The following is a 15,331-nucleotide window of genomic DNA, read 5'->3' as shown; positions in this document are numbered from 1 at the left end:
AACTTTTTCAAACCTTAGTCTTCCTTGCTAATTTACTGTTAAACTCATCCGATATCATAACAGACGAATAATAAGAGGCCTCCTGTAGTTCTGATGTAAACCACATTCCGGTCGGTCTCAGATTCCTGTCTATTCTGATTAGAACTGGATGAGCGACTGTGGTCTTGGCAGAGACAATGATCCTCATCAACTATGAATGTTGGTGTAAGTGCACTTCAAAGTTTCTCGGCCTTCAAAGCTGGAGACTGAACTCAATCCCTTGAATAGGGACAAGGTTCTATTCACAAAGCAAAAGAAGATTGTAATGGAAGTCTACATTCATAGATGAAAGTCACTTCCAAATTTACTAAAGGAACTACCCCCTGGCTCCTTCGCTTTTTCACTGAACACTCCGGGGAAAGCCACAACTTCACTCACACCTTCTTGCCTGTCTCCTGCTTCCCTCTAGGCAAAGAGTTAAAAACAGTCATGGAGAACCACTTGGCCAAGTTGACTGACGTCACTTTAAATGAGTGAATACAGACTTCAGAGGACCACCCGCCTCTCTGCTAAACTGCTCTTAACAAGGGAGGACCAATGTCTCCATTTCCTCTCCTCTGCCATTTGTCTCTTACCCTCAGTGAGCTTGCTCCAGGCCTTATTGAAGCACTGGTAATCCACCTCCTCAGGGAGGAACCTGCTGATCCATTCGTCCCTAGAACCACACATTTATATAAATCTCTGCCTGTGTTCTTTAATTTTAAAAAAGATTTATTTTTATCTTACGTGTATGTGTGAGCACTTGCACCTATGTATTCTACCATGGGCATGTCTGGTGCCCAGAGAGGCCAGAAGAGGGCATCAGATTCCCTGGAGGTAGAATCAGTGCTGTGGATGGTTATGTGGCATCATGGGAGTGCTGGGAACCGAACCCCAGTCCTCTGCAGGAGCAGATGATCTTAACTGCAAGGTCATCTCTCCAGCCCCTCTGCCTGAATTCTTGATAGGAAGAAATTGCTTTCAACAGATAATAGGACAGGCACGCAGTGGTAACGCAGGCGTTTAATCCCAGCACTTGGACAGCAGAGGCTGGTGGATCTCTGTGAGTTTGAGGCCAGCCTGGTCTACAGAGCAATTTTCAGGACACTTAAAGCTACACAGAGGAACCCTGCCTAGGAAAAAAAAAACAAAAACAAAAACCACAAGACAAAACAACCACCCCAAAAATAAATAAATAAATAAATGAAAACAAAACAACAAAAAACAACCAATAGATAACAGGATGTACTGTCCTCAAGTAGGTAAGGTCTCATACACTGTGATTACAAGGATTCTTAAAGAAATCAAAGATAAATTAACAATTCCCAAGTGTCACATTTACCTTCAAGGGAAGTAGAGAGGTGTGGGGGAGAGGTAGGGGGACATGGTTGACACAGAGAAACAGACAGAGACAGCGAGAAAAGACAGTTGCCCACATAGGGCACTATTAACTCTTGGTATGAAAATGAATACCCGAGCAAACAGAAAGCAGATGAGACTGGCGTCTGCCTGGTTTCTGACCTGTGCTGCAGAGCCTCACGGGTGGGCTCCTTTAAGCGCTCCTGGTCAGTCCTTTCTTCGATGTCTTCAATGCTTCTCAGCAGCTCTTCTTTCTGGTCTTGGAAAGCCTTTTTTAATACTGCCAGAGCATCTGCTTCACTCTGCTTGGTTCCCAGAAGGTTCTGGATCCTCTCCACTTCTGAAGAGAGCTGGTCAGTGGTGGCTCTGCAGGAGGTCCTCTGCTCCGGGCTCCCACCCTTCAGGTGGTACTGGGCTTTGGTCAGGATGCCATCAAGAGTGATGGCACTGGGTTCTAATGCCTTCACGTCTTCAATAGCATCATCAAGGTCTTTCTTTAGGGACTCTGACTGCTTCTTACTCATGTTTTTGGTGGCTTCCACTGTTTGCCTGAGCTGGTGGAGGTGAGTGGATGCCGAAGCATGGCTCTGGAGGAATTCTGAGAGCTGTGTCAGAGCCAGCTTCCGCCTCTCCACTACCTGGTTGGCCTCCTCAAAGAGCTGGAAGCAATCATCAACCTTGACCTGGAGTGGGTGAAGGTCCTCAGCTCGTCCCAGAGACCGCAGCTTTGCCAAGTGACCTTGCAGACTCTCTGCTTCGCCCCTTTTCTTCTCTATTTCTGTGGCATGGTCCTGGAAGGGAGGAGAGTCTTTGGTTCTCAGACATGCCACAGTTATTACTTGATAAACAACAAGGTTTGCAATCTCGAGGTAGATAGCATATGTGATTGAATGCCTAGCATTTATTTATTTATTCTTTATTTATAGTTCTATGTATGTGTGACTTGTTTTGCATGAGTGTATGCTTGCATGCACAAGCTAGAGGTCAACACTGAATGTCTTCTTCAGTTGTTCACCCCTTCATGGTCTCTCAGTGAACTTTTAGGTGTTTCATTGGGTGAGACTGGCTGGTTAGGAAGCCTTAGGGATCATCTGCTGGCTGCCTCCTGGGACTAGGACTGAAGGCACATGCTACCGTGTCTGAAATTTTCACATGAATGCTGGAGATAAAACTTTGGCCCTTGAACTTCCATGGTATTTTACTGACTAAGTCCTATCATTGGCCTTTAGCTTGGCATTTGGAATTCATCCACAGGGTAATGAAGAGATGGCTCAGTGGTTAAAACAGATTCATATCTTTTCAAAGGACTCACAATGGTCTATGATTCTACCTCCAATAAATACAATGACCTCTTCTGGCCATTGTGGGTAGTTATATTCACATGTGCAACCTCATACACACACATATCACACACATTTTAATATATGCATAATTAAAAAATAAAATATTTTAAAGTTATAGCTATAGCAATGCTTTCCAAATAATTCATAAGCTTTTCAATTTTGCTTGTCTATGCAAGCCATATAGAACACAACACTGATTTAATTACTTTCCAATCAGGTCTACGTTTTATTTGAGTATAGGATTTTGACAAGTTCACATTACACCATGTTTAAAGCCCAACAGAAGATTGTTGTCAATTTTAGCCCAGTTCCCACCACAGAGTGCTGAGGGACAGTGGCCTTTTATCCTGTCACTTATATTATTTTTAATATATACTGATTGGCCAGTAGCCAGGCAGGAAGTAGAGGTGGAGTGACGAGGCAGGAAGTAGAGATGGGGCAACAAGAATTCTGGGAAGAGGGAAGTTGCAGTCTGCATTCACCACCCAGATGCAGAGAAAGCCAGACACAGAGCAAGCAAGATGTGACTGCCTTGCCGCAAAAGGTACCAAGCCACATGGCTAACACAGACAAGAATTATGGGCTAATGTAAGTTAGAAGAATTAGTTAATAAGAAACCTGAGCTAATGGGCCAATCAGTTTATAATTAATGTAGACCTCTGTGTGATTCTTTGGAACTTAATGACTTCAGGAACCAGATGGAACAGGAAACCACAGTCAACAACAGAGAAACCATCACTTGTTTTAATCTTGACCACGATGACTTTAGATAGTCCCCAGCCTGACAAACCACTTCTCACTCCAGACACCTGGTCTCCTTGTACTTAAAGGTTTTCCTCTAGAAAGCCTGCCTATGTAAGTCCATTCTCTCTTCACCTTTGTGAAGTCAGTCTATTGAAAGACTCTGACTTGGGTCAGCTGACCAACTTGAGAATCATCCCTCTGAAGTACCTAGTCAAAAACACTGCCTCTCTGGCAGATTTCTTGGAGTGCCATGGACTTTCAGCCTGTGATTCTATAAGCTACAAAACTGTCTCCTGTCCTGGAGATTGTAAGGTTTATTTTTCCTTTCTTAGAGGAGGCATACAAAGCCAGCATAGAATAAACACTTAGCAATTGTTAAATGTTTTATATGGATTCTATATAGAAACTCTAGCATCTCAATACTTGATCAATATCTGACTTTGTATTTTAATAGCACCACAATAGGCATTGTTCATAGGTTACAAATAAGGAAAATATCAATAATTCATGAATTTGGAACCATATTTATACAAAGTAGTTAATTTAGAAAAAAATGAGCTGCAGAGACAGTGGAATTTGTATCAGTCTTTGGTTTTGGACCAAAACAAAATAGAAAACTCAAAAATGGAAATTCTTAACATTTTATGCTCTAAATTACAGTTTTTTTTTATTATTATTGTTGTTGTTGTTACTGTTGGGGTTACCCTGCTGTTTTACCTGAAATCTACCTGCCCAACACAGTGGCTGGGTTCATAAGTCCAATTATCAAGCCATTTTTCATACAAACACAAAACCTAAATTGTTGCCATGTATGTATTTTAGTGTGCTACCCCTTTGAATTCAAGGGGCCTCTTTTCTGAACACGTCTGTTTCTGTCTTGAGAGAATCCATTTTACCTTGTGCCGGGTGAGAGCCACTTGATGGTCCCTTAAGCTTATCTCTGAAGTCGCTTGCAGTTCGCTGAGAAAGTGCTTAATCCAGACAGAGAAGGAAAACAGCAGCTCATCAAAGCGCTGGTGCTCAGCCAGCACAGCCTGGAGGAAGTGCATCCTGCAGGGAGAGGGGCAGTAAGTGGTGGGCTGTGACCTGAATGCTTCCTCTGGAGCTTACTGCCAGTGCAAAATAACATAGCTATACAGAGACAAGCCAGGCCTCTGGGTATATTCAGACCCCCAAGCTCTGTCTTCCTGCTCTCGGGGACCCCCTGTCCACTCTGGTGGGTTGTTCTTCCTTCTCTCCCAAGCCCCATCTTTCTCCTGGTTTTCCCGCTCCTTGGGACCCCCTGTCCACTCTGGTGGGTTGCTCTTCCTTCTCTGTGTTTCTGCTCCACATCGCCACCACCGTACCTCAGCTGTATATCTGTTGCTCCAGCAGCATCAGCACCACTTGCAGAGTGGCACCTCTCCCTGTGCCCGATCCCACCCATCTTCGGTCTAGGCCCTTTCCTCTTGCCCAGTTTCTAGAAGCACCCTAAACTGACAGTCTTACTGCCCCCATACCTTCTCCAGGTGCCTACGCTCAAGGTGACAGCCAGGTAGGACTTCTGTTAGAGCTAGGAAGACAAACCCCTCAAAGCTTATGAAGTGCGATAGTGGTGTCCTGTGCCCTGCTTGATCTGTTTCTCTGGGTCCATCTGCTAGAGCCTGCCTGCTCTCCCACTTATCTCTCTGGTGCATGTCCATTCATTTCTGCCTTAGAACCTGTGTGTGGGTCACCAGAGCAACACCTACCAGAGCAACACCTATCTGACTTGGCGTACTGCTCAGGTGTGTCTAAAGTGCCACGGTGCCTTATTGTGTTGCTTTGTTAATATTTATCACCAGGAACAAAACAGTCTCTTTTGTTCACTTGTTTAATGATACATTTATTTCCCCCAATCCAGTCTTGCCCATCTTCCCACTTCACAAACGCAAGAATTTTATTTGTTTTTTTTTTTTTTTTATAATGATAGATTGGAAAAGAGGACTGACATATTTGCAGAGATCAACCAACTTATAAAGCAAGGAAATTAACTGATTACTAATAGGTGACTGAGATCAGAATCCAAACTGGAATTGAAAATAGTAATCTTCCGATATTAATACACATTCCAGAAGTGTACATTCAGTTTCTCTGCAGACTATCTTTATGCTCCACATAGCTTTAACTTGATTGTTAATTGACAGAGGAGGGCCCAGTCCTCTATGGGCAGCACCATTCCTAGGCAGGTGATCCTGGGCTAGCTGAGGGCGGCCCTGTCATTGAGCCAGCAAGCGGCCTTCCTCCGTGGTTTCTGCCTCAAGTTCCTACCCTGACTCCCCTCAGTGGTGGACTGTGACTCGGAAATGTAAGCTGAAATTCTCCTAAGTCTCTTCATCACAGTGCTTTATCACATGGAATATACTATGAAACAGGAAGCTACTGGAACATCTTGCACGCATAGCTTATACTTTCATATGTATATATGGCTTCTACTTTCAATGCCTTTGTGTCAGCTAAAAGTCCTACCATTCTCTCTGGGAGTTAGTAAACAGTCCCTGTTCTAAGGGAAGCTTCTTGACTTTGAAGAACTGTTGATTGCTCTCTGTGACTTTCCCCCAGGCACATGACCATCCTCCCCTCCCTCCTTTCTATAGTTCTCTGTGCTCGCCCCTCTCATGCCCCTCTCATGGTTTCCTGTTATCCTCAGCTTGGTTTTAAAACCATTCAAGATTAAGTTTTGTCTACTCTAATGGCTTTGGCACCTGGCGTGGTGCCTGGCACGCAGCAGGGACCCTGTCAACATCTGTTGGTTGATTGCACAAATGAGAGATAACAAGAAGCAAGCACAGACACTATGAAAGTGGGGAATGGCCTCCCGTGCCTAGCAACAGAGTTTCATTTCAGAAACGCAGTGAACAGTTGCTGAGTAGGTAACTTTCTGGCAGCCAGAGAGGTTAAAGTGTGTGCAGAACCATAGTGGTTGTTGCCAAATATTTGATCACACTATGAACCCTGGGTTTCTGTTAATTAAATAAGACCTTGGGTCAGGAGGCAGAGCTGGTGACTGGTTGACAGGAAGTAGCCATGGAGAATTGGAGGGAATACAGAAAAGGGATAGAGAAACATAACGAAAGTTGTAGGGAGAGATTTGAGTTTGATGGTTCTTTTGTTATTTGGGATGGCAGAAGAGATGTTCTCTTGCTCGGTGGGTGGCTAAGGAGGAAGGTTAGCTGTTGCTTCTCAACCTCTCTGGGTTAACAGGTTTTGACCCCAGTATCTGATTCCAGAGTCTTTATTGGTAAAATAGAATGACAGAGACTTAGCTGAAAGTTATATTTGTGGTTACAGAGGCAGAGGCGGTCCTGACAGGACTTCTGTGTCCCCACCAGGCCTCAACCTGAGCAGCTGGGCAGTGTTCGCGAAACCTCAGTCAGTAGCTGAACCAGCCATAGATTCAGGTGGAGCTGCTCTGCCAGCAATAAAACCACTGGAAATCAATACCAGTTACAGGCATGCTTTTAATTAGAAAGATCCATATGCCAAACATTAATCCTTAACTTAATTAAGATTCAATCTATTTTCACCTCCATTTAATGCTATATCATTTTATTATGTTTCTCCAAATGTGTACATTGGAGTGATAGGGAGAAGCAGTCGTGTGTAAAACACTACTGGCTGAAAAATAACACACGAGGCAAAATATTGGTAGCCATATTCTCCCAAATACAATAAATAATACAAATAACAGCAACCTTCTCTATTGAATGTGTTTGAGCTGGGTTCATCACTGGGCCCATTGTGAGAGCAATGCCTGGCATCCAGGCTCGCCAGCAACGTTTACTTTCGAGGACCTCTGGATCCAAACATGACAGACAGTAGTTTTTATCTCTTCTATAATCTTCCCTTGAACAGACACATTAAGTAAATCAAACGAAACACACTGTTCACCCTAGCAGACAAACAAGCGTCATTTGGGGCCCTTTGGCAAGGAACCAACCTTCTGTTGATTGTCTGTGGTAAGTCTCTCCAGCGCTCATCCAGCTGTTCCAACTGCATCTTCATCGCCGCCACATCGTCCTTGGAGGCCACTGTGAACAGGGTTTCCTTCAGCTGCAGGAGATTGCTGTACACCGAGGCCTGGGCCACAACTTCGTTTTGCAGAGCCTGAAGAACAGTGTAAGACAGTCCTCACTCTAACAGGACTGACCCAGAGGATTGCTAGAGCCTGACTTTACATTCTTGTGTGATTCGTAGAGAGTTGTTGTTACTTGGTTTATCATGGGCTCTCAGCCACCTTTATCATTTTTTAAAATGATACTGAGGCCTGTTTGGTTTTTCCGTGTCTGAGTAACAGATAGGCAAATTTGGAAGCTGTGTGTTTCTCTGACAATGAGGAAACTGAGTAAACAAACAAACAAAAAAAAATCAAGGACAATCTACTGCAGAAGAGATCGTCATTTTAAATCAAGATGTCACTCCAGGCACTGGGAATATGATGTGGCTATATGTTAGAGACTTTATTAGGCAAGACTAAAAAACTTAAGGGGGTATTCATTTTATTTGCCTGCAATACAACTGCTTTATTTTATTTTATTTTTTTATTAACTGCTTTATTTTTATTTTTGATGATTAGGCAATGAACTTCTTGGATGCTCTGAGGCCATGAAAACCTTTGGCTCTTGCTAACCAGAAAAATCAAAGATAATGGCAGGTAATTAAATGGTTAAATCAAAGTGATCACAAGCGAGATGACATAGCACATTGTAAACACTTATCAAGAGGCTCCTTTTTCTTCTCTGTGGGGCCCTACATAGGATGCAAACAAATCTGCAGAGGCAGGAAAGGATGGAGAACCCTTCCATGATGATAAGGAAGACCCCCTGTAAGTGTTGGACTCAATGCTGGGGAGGATACAGGAAAGAGAAGGCCTGGGAAGCAAGGCCAGGAGGTGAGCAGTGTACGCCCACTTTGTCAGGTCACAGCTTTGGGAGGGGGGCTTGGCTGACTGCAGTGTTCAGACCCTGTGACAGAGGCCTGTATTCTCTCTTAGTCTTCTCACTGGCTGACACTTACTCATTTTTATGGCTTCAGTGTTTGAAGAGGTACCTGGTTCACAGCAGGCACCCGTCAATATTTTTATTTTGTTTCATTGAACAACTGGTAGAATCAACAATGGGATAAACACAGGCATCAGCAAAGTGGAGAGTGGATTTCTGGTTTTATTTATAGGGAAAGGAGCCATGGATCTCCTTCTGGAACCTCCTTTCCTCACCTGTAAAAGGGTCAAACTGAGCTGTGAGCCCCTTCACCTTAGGGAAGCCCCAGGGTTTCTGGAAAGTGATTTTTGGGAAGAGGAAGACCATTCGAGCTTTGTATGCCAGAATGGGAAAGGACGAGGGGCATGGCACCCTCCCGGAGTCAGGGAGGGAAGAAACAGGAGGTGGCCAGTGTCTCCAGACACTTCAGATATCTCAGGGGGATTATTAGGAAAAATATCAAACTAGCAGGTCTCTGCTTCTTTCTCTAGTTACACTGAAGAGTGATGTAGGAAGTCAAGAAAGAATCTATTGTACAATAGGGCTCTTTTCAGAAGCTATTTTGCCTGCTGACGTTTTTGGCTCAGACAGCATCCTTAGAACACATTATAATATCCAAAAATCAGCAATATTGTCTGCAGCTTTAATAATGAGAATGTTTTTTTGTTGTTATTTTTAAAATTTTTTTAATTTATTTATTTATTGAAAATGTTTTTTTTTTATTTAAGTTTAGAATATTGGCTTCTCAAGGATGCTTTAACCCACAGTCTTTCTGTCTTCCTATGGGGCTTCATTTGTTTTTCTTGTCTTTCTTGAATATAACAATCATTCTTGATTTCTTTTTACATTCTATTCATTTTTTTACAAAAACACCTTTTTGTTTTAAAAATTCACCAATATTCAAAAGTGGAGCAATTATATTTGCTGCCAACCCCACCCAATCTATACATTTCTGACTCGCCCATCCTCCTCCTGGAATGCCAATTATATTCAGACGCTACACATTGTATTACAGTGCTGTCCAAGACACCACAGACACAGGAAACCACCAAGCTCCCATTGTCACCATGTCTGTGAGTCAGGAGTGCCCTCTTTCTTTCAGCATGCCTTGACGTCAAATGGTGCTTTTGGGATGACCAAGGGACTTAGATACTTCATTAATAAATTCACTTGAAAAATGCAACCATACAAGATCATTCCATTCCCACCCTGCCCTCCTTGAGCTTGCCTGTATTAACTGTACTTCACTCTCCACTTTGACTCTGTCTGCAGAAATGTCTTTTTCTGGAGAACTGGCTATGGCTTCACATCGCTCTAACCAGGTCAGAAAGGGCGACAGCTTCTTCTCCAGCCTAAAGAAAAAGATAAAAAGGTCTTACTTCATCCAAGATGGTTATACTAGAGACAAGTTCTCTCTAGGCTGGCGGGTCTGACACGAACTGTTATAAATGATGCTCATTGGCTGTGTTATTCTTGCAGACCAAAGGGATTAACTTCATTTTCATGCTAATTCTCATGCACTTCCTTTCTACTCTTAGGCTTCCTTCTCAAAGGATACCCTGCAGTAGACATCCAAACTCACTCATCTCATATCTAGGGTGACTATTTCCCATAACTTATAGAACCACTCATCTGGACTCCCCTATTCACCACAGACAGCAAGTCAAGAGCTAACGCTGCTCACCTCTGCCAGTGGGCCAGCAGGTCCTCCAGTGCCTTCTGCCTCTCCTTGGCCTGGTGCAGTATCTCCTCATACTGCTGTTGTAAGGCCGCAGTCTCCTGGGTGCAGGACTCTCTGTTCACCCCCTTCTGGGCGCTGGCTGAGAAGGTGGTGACTGTGCTGTTGAGAGCCTCCAGGGCCTGACAGAGATCCTGAGGAAAGAGCAGAGGAGACAGGAGCATCCTGATTCACAGGAGGTGTGGGCCAAAATAATTCACAGTACCTGCAATGCAGATGTCAACCTATGCACAGTCTACTTTATACCCATGCCAGGCTCAGTTTATAAATCAAGAATGGCAAGTGACTAACGACATAAATGAATGCGACAGTTATAATTACATCCTGTAATTGAGACGGTTGGTACTGGCTGTCAACTCGATTGGATCTGGAATCAATTAAGAGACACGCCTCTGGGAGGGTTGATGAGGATATTTCCCAGGAGGTTTAGCCCTCCAGGAGCACTCCTGATAGAAGGAGGCCTGTCACTTTTTGCCTGTCCACCTTCATCCATTGCTGATGAGTACACCTACTCTACTGTTGCTGCTCCTCCTGTTGCATCCTCTGCCTTCCAAAAAGGAAGACAGTCATTTTTCAGGCATCCTCCAGACCGCTGATGCCTGATTGGAACTGCAAATGGTCCTGAGGACAGTTCTCAGGTTCTCAGCCACTCCAGCGTGCAGACAATGCCTGCTGGGCTACCCAGGGTATGCTGTGATCAGTCTAGTAACCCCCCTTGTGTGATACACTCTGTCAGACCCTTTCTAGTGGAATGAATGTTTTTTTTTAAAGGCATGATCTACCTATTTCTAAGATTTTTACTTTAGTATTAATCTGTGCTTGACCTCAGGTAACTGAAATCCCAGAGGTCAGAACTGTGGCTGAGGGAGATAGCTGGGTGGCAGAGACAGCGTGGCATGAACAACGAGGCCCGTTTTTCAGTTAGACCCGTCACAACCCATTCAAGCCTTCAGTCAGAAAAGCTGCCACAGACCTCAACAATCCAAGAGTGTCCTGCTATGATTTTTGCAGCCATACTGAATGTGAGGAGAAAGTGGCTGCTGGGATGCAGAAATCTGAAGGGAGTTAGACTTTCCCAGAGCTGTGGCCTGTGAGCTCTCTCAGCGGGTAAAGGCGGCTGCCATCCAACAGGATGACTGACTTGGATACCTCTGACCCACATGGTATAAGGAGAGAACCAATTTCTGTAAGTTGTCCTCTGACCTCTACACCACCCCTGGTAAGAAATAGGTAAATGTAATTTTTTTTTAAAATCATGACGACTATGTTCAGGGCATGATCATGTCTTAGACATAACACATTGAAAAAGAATACACGGCTGTACAATTTGAACAACACCCTTCCCAGATGCGTGTTTGCTGATCATCTCTTCTCTGTGCCTGCAGCTCCCTTTCTCTGTAGCAGAGACAAGCATGTTGCATACGTGTCTTTAAAGCAGGGACCATGAATGTTGTTTTGCTCCTCAGTCAGCGTGTTTCCTGTTAGTGTCTCTTTGTACATGATTCTCGAGTTTTGCACCTTTCCCTGCATTCTCCCAGGGCTATCGGTTGTCTTGCTGAAGACTGATAGTAATTGAGAGTTACGTAGCCAGGTCAAAGAAACCAGTTCTTAGAGATCTTTTTATGGGAGGAAGGGATTCTCTCACATCTGAATGTGGCTGGTTAGTGTCTAAAATTCACTCTGCATGCATCATTTTTTCTTACACATAAAATAGTGGAGAGGAGGACAGGGATTTATTAAAGAGCTAACCTGAAAACATCACATACTCTGATGAGAAGAGAAACATATATATGTATATATATATGTATATATATATGTATATATATATGTATATATACATACACTCATATATAAACACATGTACACATCATATATATCTATGAGTGTGTGGTACGCAAGTGTATGTTTGCATGTGTGAACATGTGTGGGTACACACATACAGAAACTCAAATTTGAGGTTAGATGTCTTTCTCAGTTACTCCCCACTTTGTTAGGGGGTACAAGATCCCTCCGGAACCCAGAATATCTCTGACTAGTCTAGTCATCCTGCCCTTGTGGTCCTGTCTCTGCCTCTTGAACATTTCAGAAGGCCACTGTGCCTGGTCTGATTTTCCGTGGGTGTTTGGGATCCCAATAGGTACTTACACACAAGTACTTTATCAACTCGTGCATCTCCCCTGCTCAGCAAATATCTTTTAAATGACTATCCCCTTTATAAATATATATTTATTATAATATTAATCTTATATAATATATAAATATTATATATAAATTTTTAAAATGGGAACTAATTTGCTTACTCAGATGTTTTGTTACAAGAAATGATATTGTTTGAACCATTTAATTCCTCACCTAACCTAAAATATTTCCAAGTTTAACTCTCACAATATTTGCTGTTTTCCTTTCAAGTAGGAGTAACCAAATTTTTGAGTGGATAAATATGAAAAAGTGTGGCGATGCGCTCTCACCATATGCTCTTGGAGAACTTTGTATGTCTCTGCAACTGAGGAACATATTTTAATAGGATCAGCCAGCCGCTCTGCAAATTCAGACACAGATTGCCGGATCTAAAAAAATAAAAATGGTGGGACATAAAAATAATTTAAGATATATACCAAGGCGGAGGAGGTTATCGAGGACTCGGCAATCTTTCTATTGTAGATGAGTTTTTGATGTCATGATTGCATTTTTAAAAGACTTTTTAATAAAATCTAAAATCATTGCAAAGGTACTAAGACTTAACCTTAACACAATGTATAATGAGGTTTGTACATTCCAAGGTTGCGGTATATATAGTACTGAATGTAGTTTCTAACCCTTGTTGGGTTGTTAGCATGTTGCTCCTTTTCGGGAGTGTTCACTGCATTTCCATGCATTAAATACGTAACTTTTCCACACATGGGCCAGTTCTCACCTTTGTCAGATTCTCTTCAAACTTTTGCTGCTGTAATAAGCGCCCCAGGATCGCCCCTTCCAGGCCCCGTGCATGTTCACACAGTTCCTCCCAGTATCTTCTTATTTGAGTCAGCTTGGCTTTGATGCGAGCAGACTCTCCAACAGTGACGAACTGGACAAAGGACTGGGCTTCTTCTTCTAACCCTACAATGCTGTCGATTTTGCTTTCTATTTCTTGAATGGTGACCTAATATTTGAAACAAGAGGAAATGTCAGTGAGGGCGGAGTAGGCTCACCTTCGTGAACTCACACAACAGCGGTAGAGACTACCTACCAGGACAGCATGCCTAACTGACATCTAAACACATTCGGGTCAGGGGCAAGCAGTTGCAAAGAGACGCCACCTGCTTCCTGGCCTCATTTGGGGAGAACAGATGCATAGGAGCACATGAAAAAGAGCTTGGCAATGGTGGCGGTGTGGGTTGGATGCTGAAGAGAAAGGGCCACATCTCGTGATGACATAAGCGAGAAGCTAGCCCTGTATGCTCACAGTAAGTACATCTGAAGACAGAGGAGTATGCGGTTTCCTCATGGAGAAAATATTAAAGGTCAGCTGGTCTGGGAAAGCTATGTGTTCCAGAAACTTCCAAAACCGGTCATATTTGCACGTATTTAACCTTTCCAAATGTAACTGAGTATGCTGTGTTTACTAAACCCTTTGTAATCACACATTAAAAACGGCCTTTGACAATCTATCATTTATTCCTTCGGAGTGGTTTCCCACCACATAACTCAGCAGTGTATTCAACCTCCATCATCAGAAACCAGACACACCTGGTCTAAGAATTTTAATAGCTGACAATTTCTCATAGGACCTGAGATCTCACTGCTCTCTTCATTGGCTAGGTACTCGACAAAAAATTAATGTGTACATATCGTCCATTTAATCTGGGACAGACAAGATACTCAGTAATGTCAGTCACTGCAGGAAAAGAACTGAGAGCTGTGTAGGATGTGTGCCCGTATGTGTGAGCATAGGGGTCTCACACACAAGAAAATGCAAGCCATTTCTCTGAGGGGTGCAAACCAAGCAAAACAATATGAAAATATTAAATGGAAAATACTGTTACCCTAGGAAGGGTAAATTTGTGACTTCTGTCATGATGAGACAATTGGAAAGAGTTTGGGTCACCTTGAAGTCATTCTCAATTTTTATATGCATGGCTACATGGGGTACCTGGTAGATAATTGTTATCTGAGCATAAACGGTCTCTGTTTCTTTTGCTGTCTTATTGGATTCTTTTTATAAAAAAAACATTGTTCAAAATGTGTATTGTCTAATATGCATCAATAATTTGTCTACATAATCCATAATCATGGCATATAACAGAAAGAACCTTAGTTGAGAACAAAATTATGAGTTCTCAGGCCCATTTATCTCGTCAGCAAATTTGTGAACACAAGCCATGGAATTAGATCATGAGGGTGTGTGTGTGTGTGTGTGTGTGTGTGAGAGAGAGAGAGAGAGAGAGAGAGAGAGAGAGAGAGAGAGAGAGAGAGTATTCTACTAGAGGTAAGATGGAAAGGGAGCCAGGAATATGTTGTTACTAACTGTCAGTATTGGAAAAACACACAATGCTGAACAAGAATGGGCTTAGACTATCTTTACAGCCTGCAAATGCCCCATCAGTTTTAACTGTCAGCTTGATTTAAGGTGAAAAGGACATTGCAAATGTATTTTTAATCTTTCTGAATTCGTGTAACGATTCAAACCATCAGTTTGGCATTGGACTATGAACCTTCTATATCAAAGTCTTTTGGATTCCACTCTGTTGTTGTGTGTGTTGACACACACATTTTTTGTCACTCATATCTGTTTTATATATTTCAGATCATAACTGAAATGTCATTTTGGATGTATCAAAATGTATTTCCAATTTGATGGTAAGAAAACCCATAACTGACTATATATTTAATAATTAAATATTTCTAATTTTTCCTGAGGAATGGGATGGCATCTGATCATTTTCATAATTCAGAATTGCTCTGATAAGACTAAATATTACAGTAAATGAATTACTGGATGAATAAAATAAGTCATAAAGTGCTTGTTAATCCCTGGAAGGAGAAGTTTTGAGACCAATTTAAATGTATCATTTTTTCTTAGAATTTAGTGAAAATTATTAAATGATAATTTTTATTAAAGAGTTAAAATATTCATAAATTCTGTCTCAGGG

At 42.5% G+C, this 15,331-nt stretch overlaps 1 protein-coding gene across 23 annotated transcripts in view; it reads right to left on the bottom strand.

Moving 5' to 3' along the window:
- Syne1 (spectrin repeat containing nuclear envelope protein 1) overlaps window positions 1-15,331 on the bottom strand; it is a 471,855-nt gene that overhangs the window by 280,270 nt on the left and 176,254 nt on the right. For all 23 annotated transcript variants that reach the window (XM_057763198.1, XM_057763205.1, XM_057763207.1 and 20 more), the window contains 7 exons: window positions 13,114-13,341; window positions 12,668-12,766; window positions 10,146-10,333; window positions 9,690-9,813; window positions 7,423-7,589; window positions 4,361-4,514; window positions 1,540-2,168 (listed from right to left, as the gene is read on the bottom strand). In XM_057763198.1, coding sequence (XP_057619181.1) covers window positions 1,540-2,168; window positions 4,361-4,514; window positions 7,423-7,589; window positions 9,690-9,813; window positions 10,146-10,333; window positions 12,668-12,766; window positions 13,114-13,341 — 1,589 coding nt within the window. The remainder of the gene's footprint in view (window positions 1-1,539; window positions 2,169-4,360; window positions 4,515-7,422; window positions 7,590-9,689; window positions 9,814-10,145; window positions 10,334-12,667; window positions 12,767-13,113; window positions 13,342-15,331) is intronic.

Source organism: Chionomys nivalis, chromosome 2, assembly GCF_950005125.1.
Source record: "Chionomys nivalis chromosome 2, mChiNiv1.1, whole genome shotgun sequence".
Taxonomy (NCBI): domain Eukaryota; kingdom Metazoa; phylum Chordata; class Mammalia; order Rodentia; family Cricetidae; genus Chionomys; species Chionomys nivalis.
Note: the sequence above shows the minus strand (reverse complement) of the source record. Positions and strands in the feature narration are given on the sequence as shown.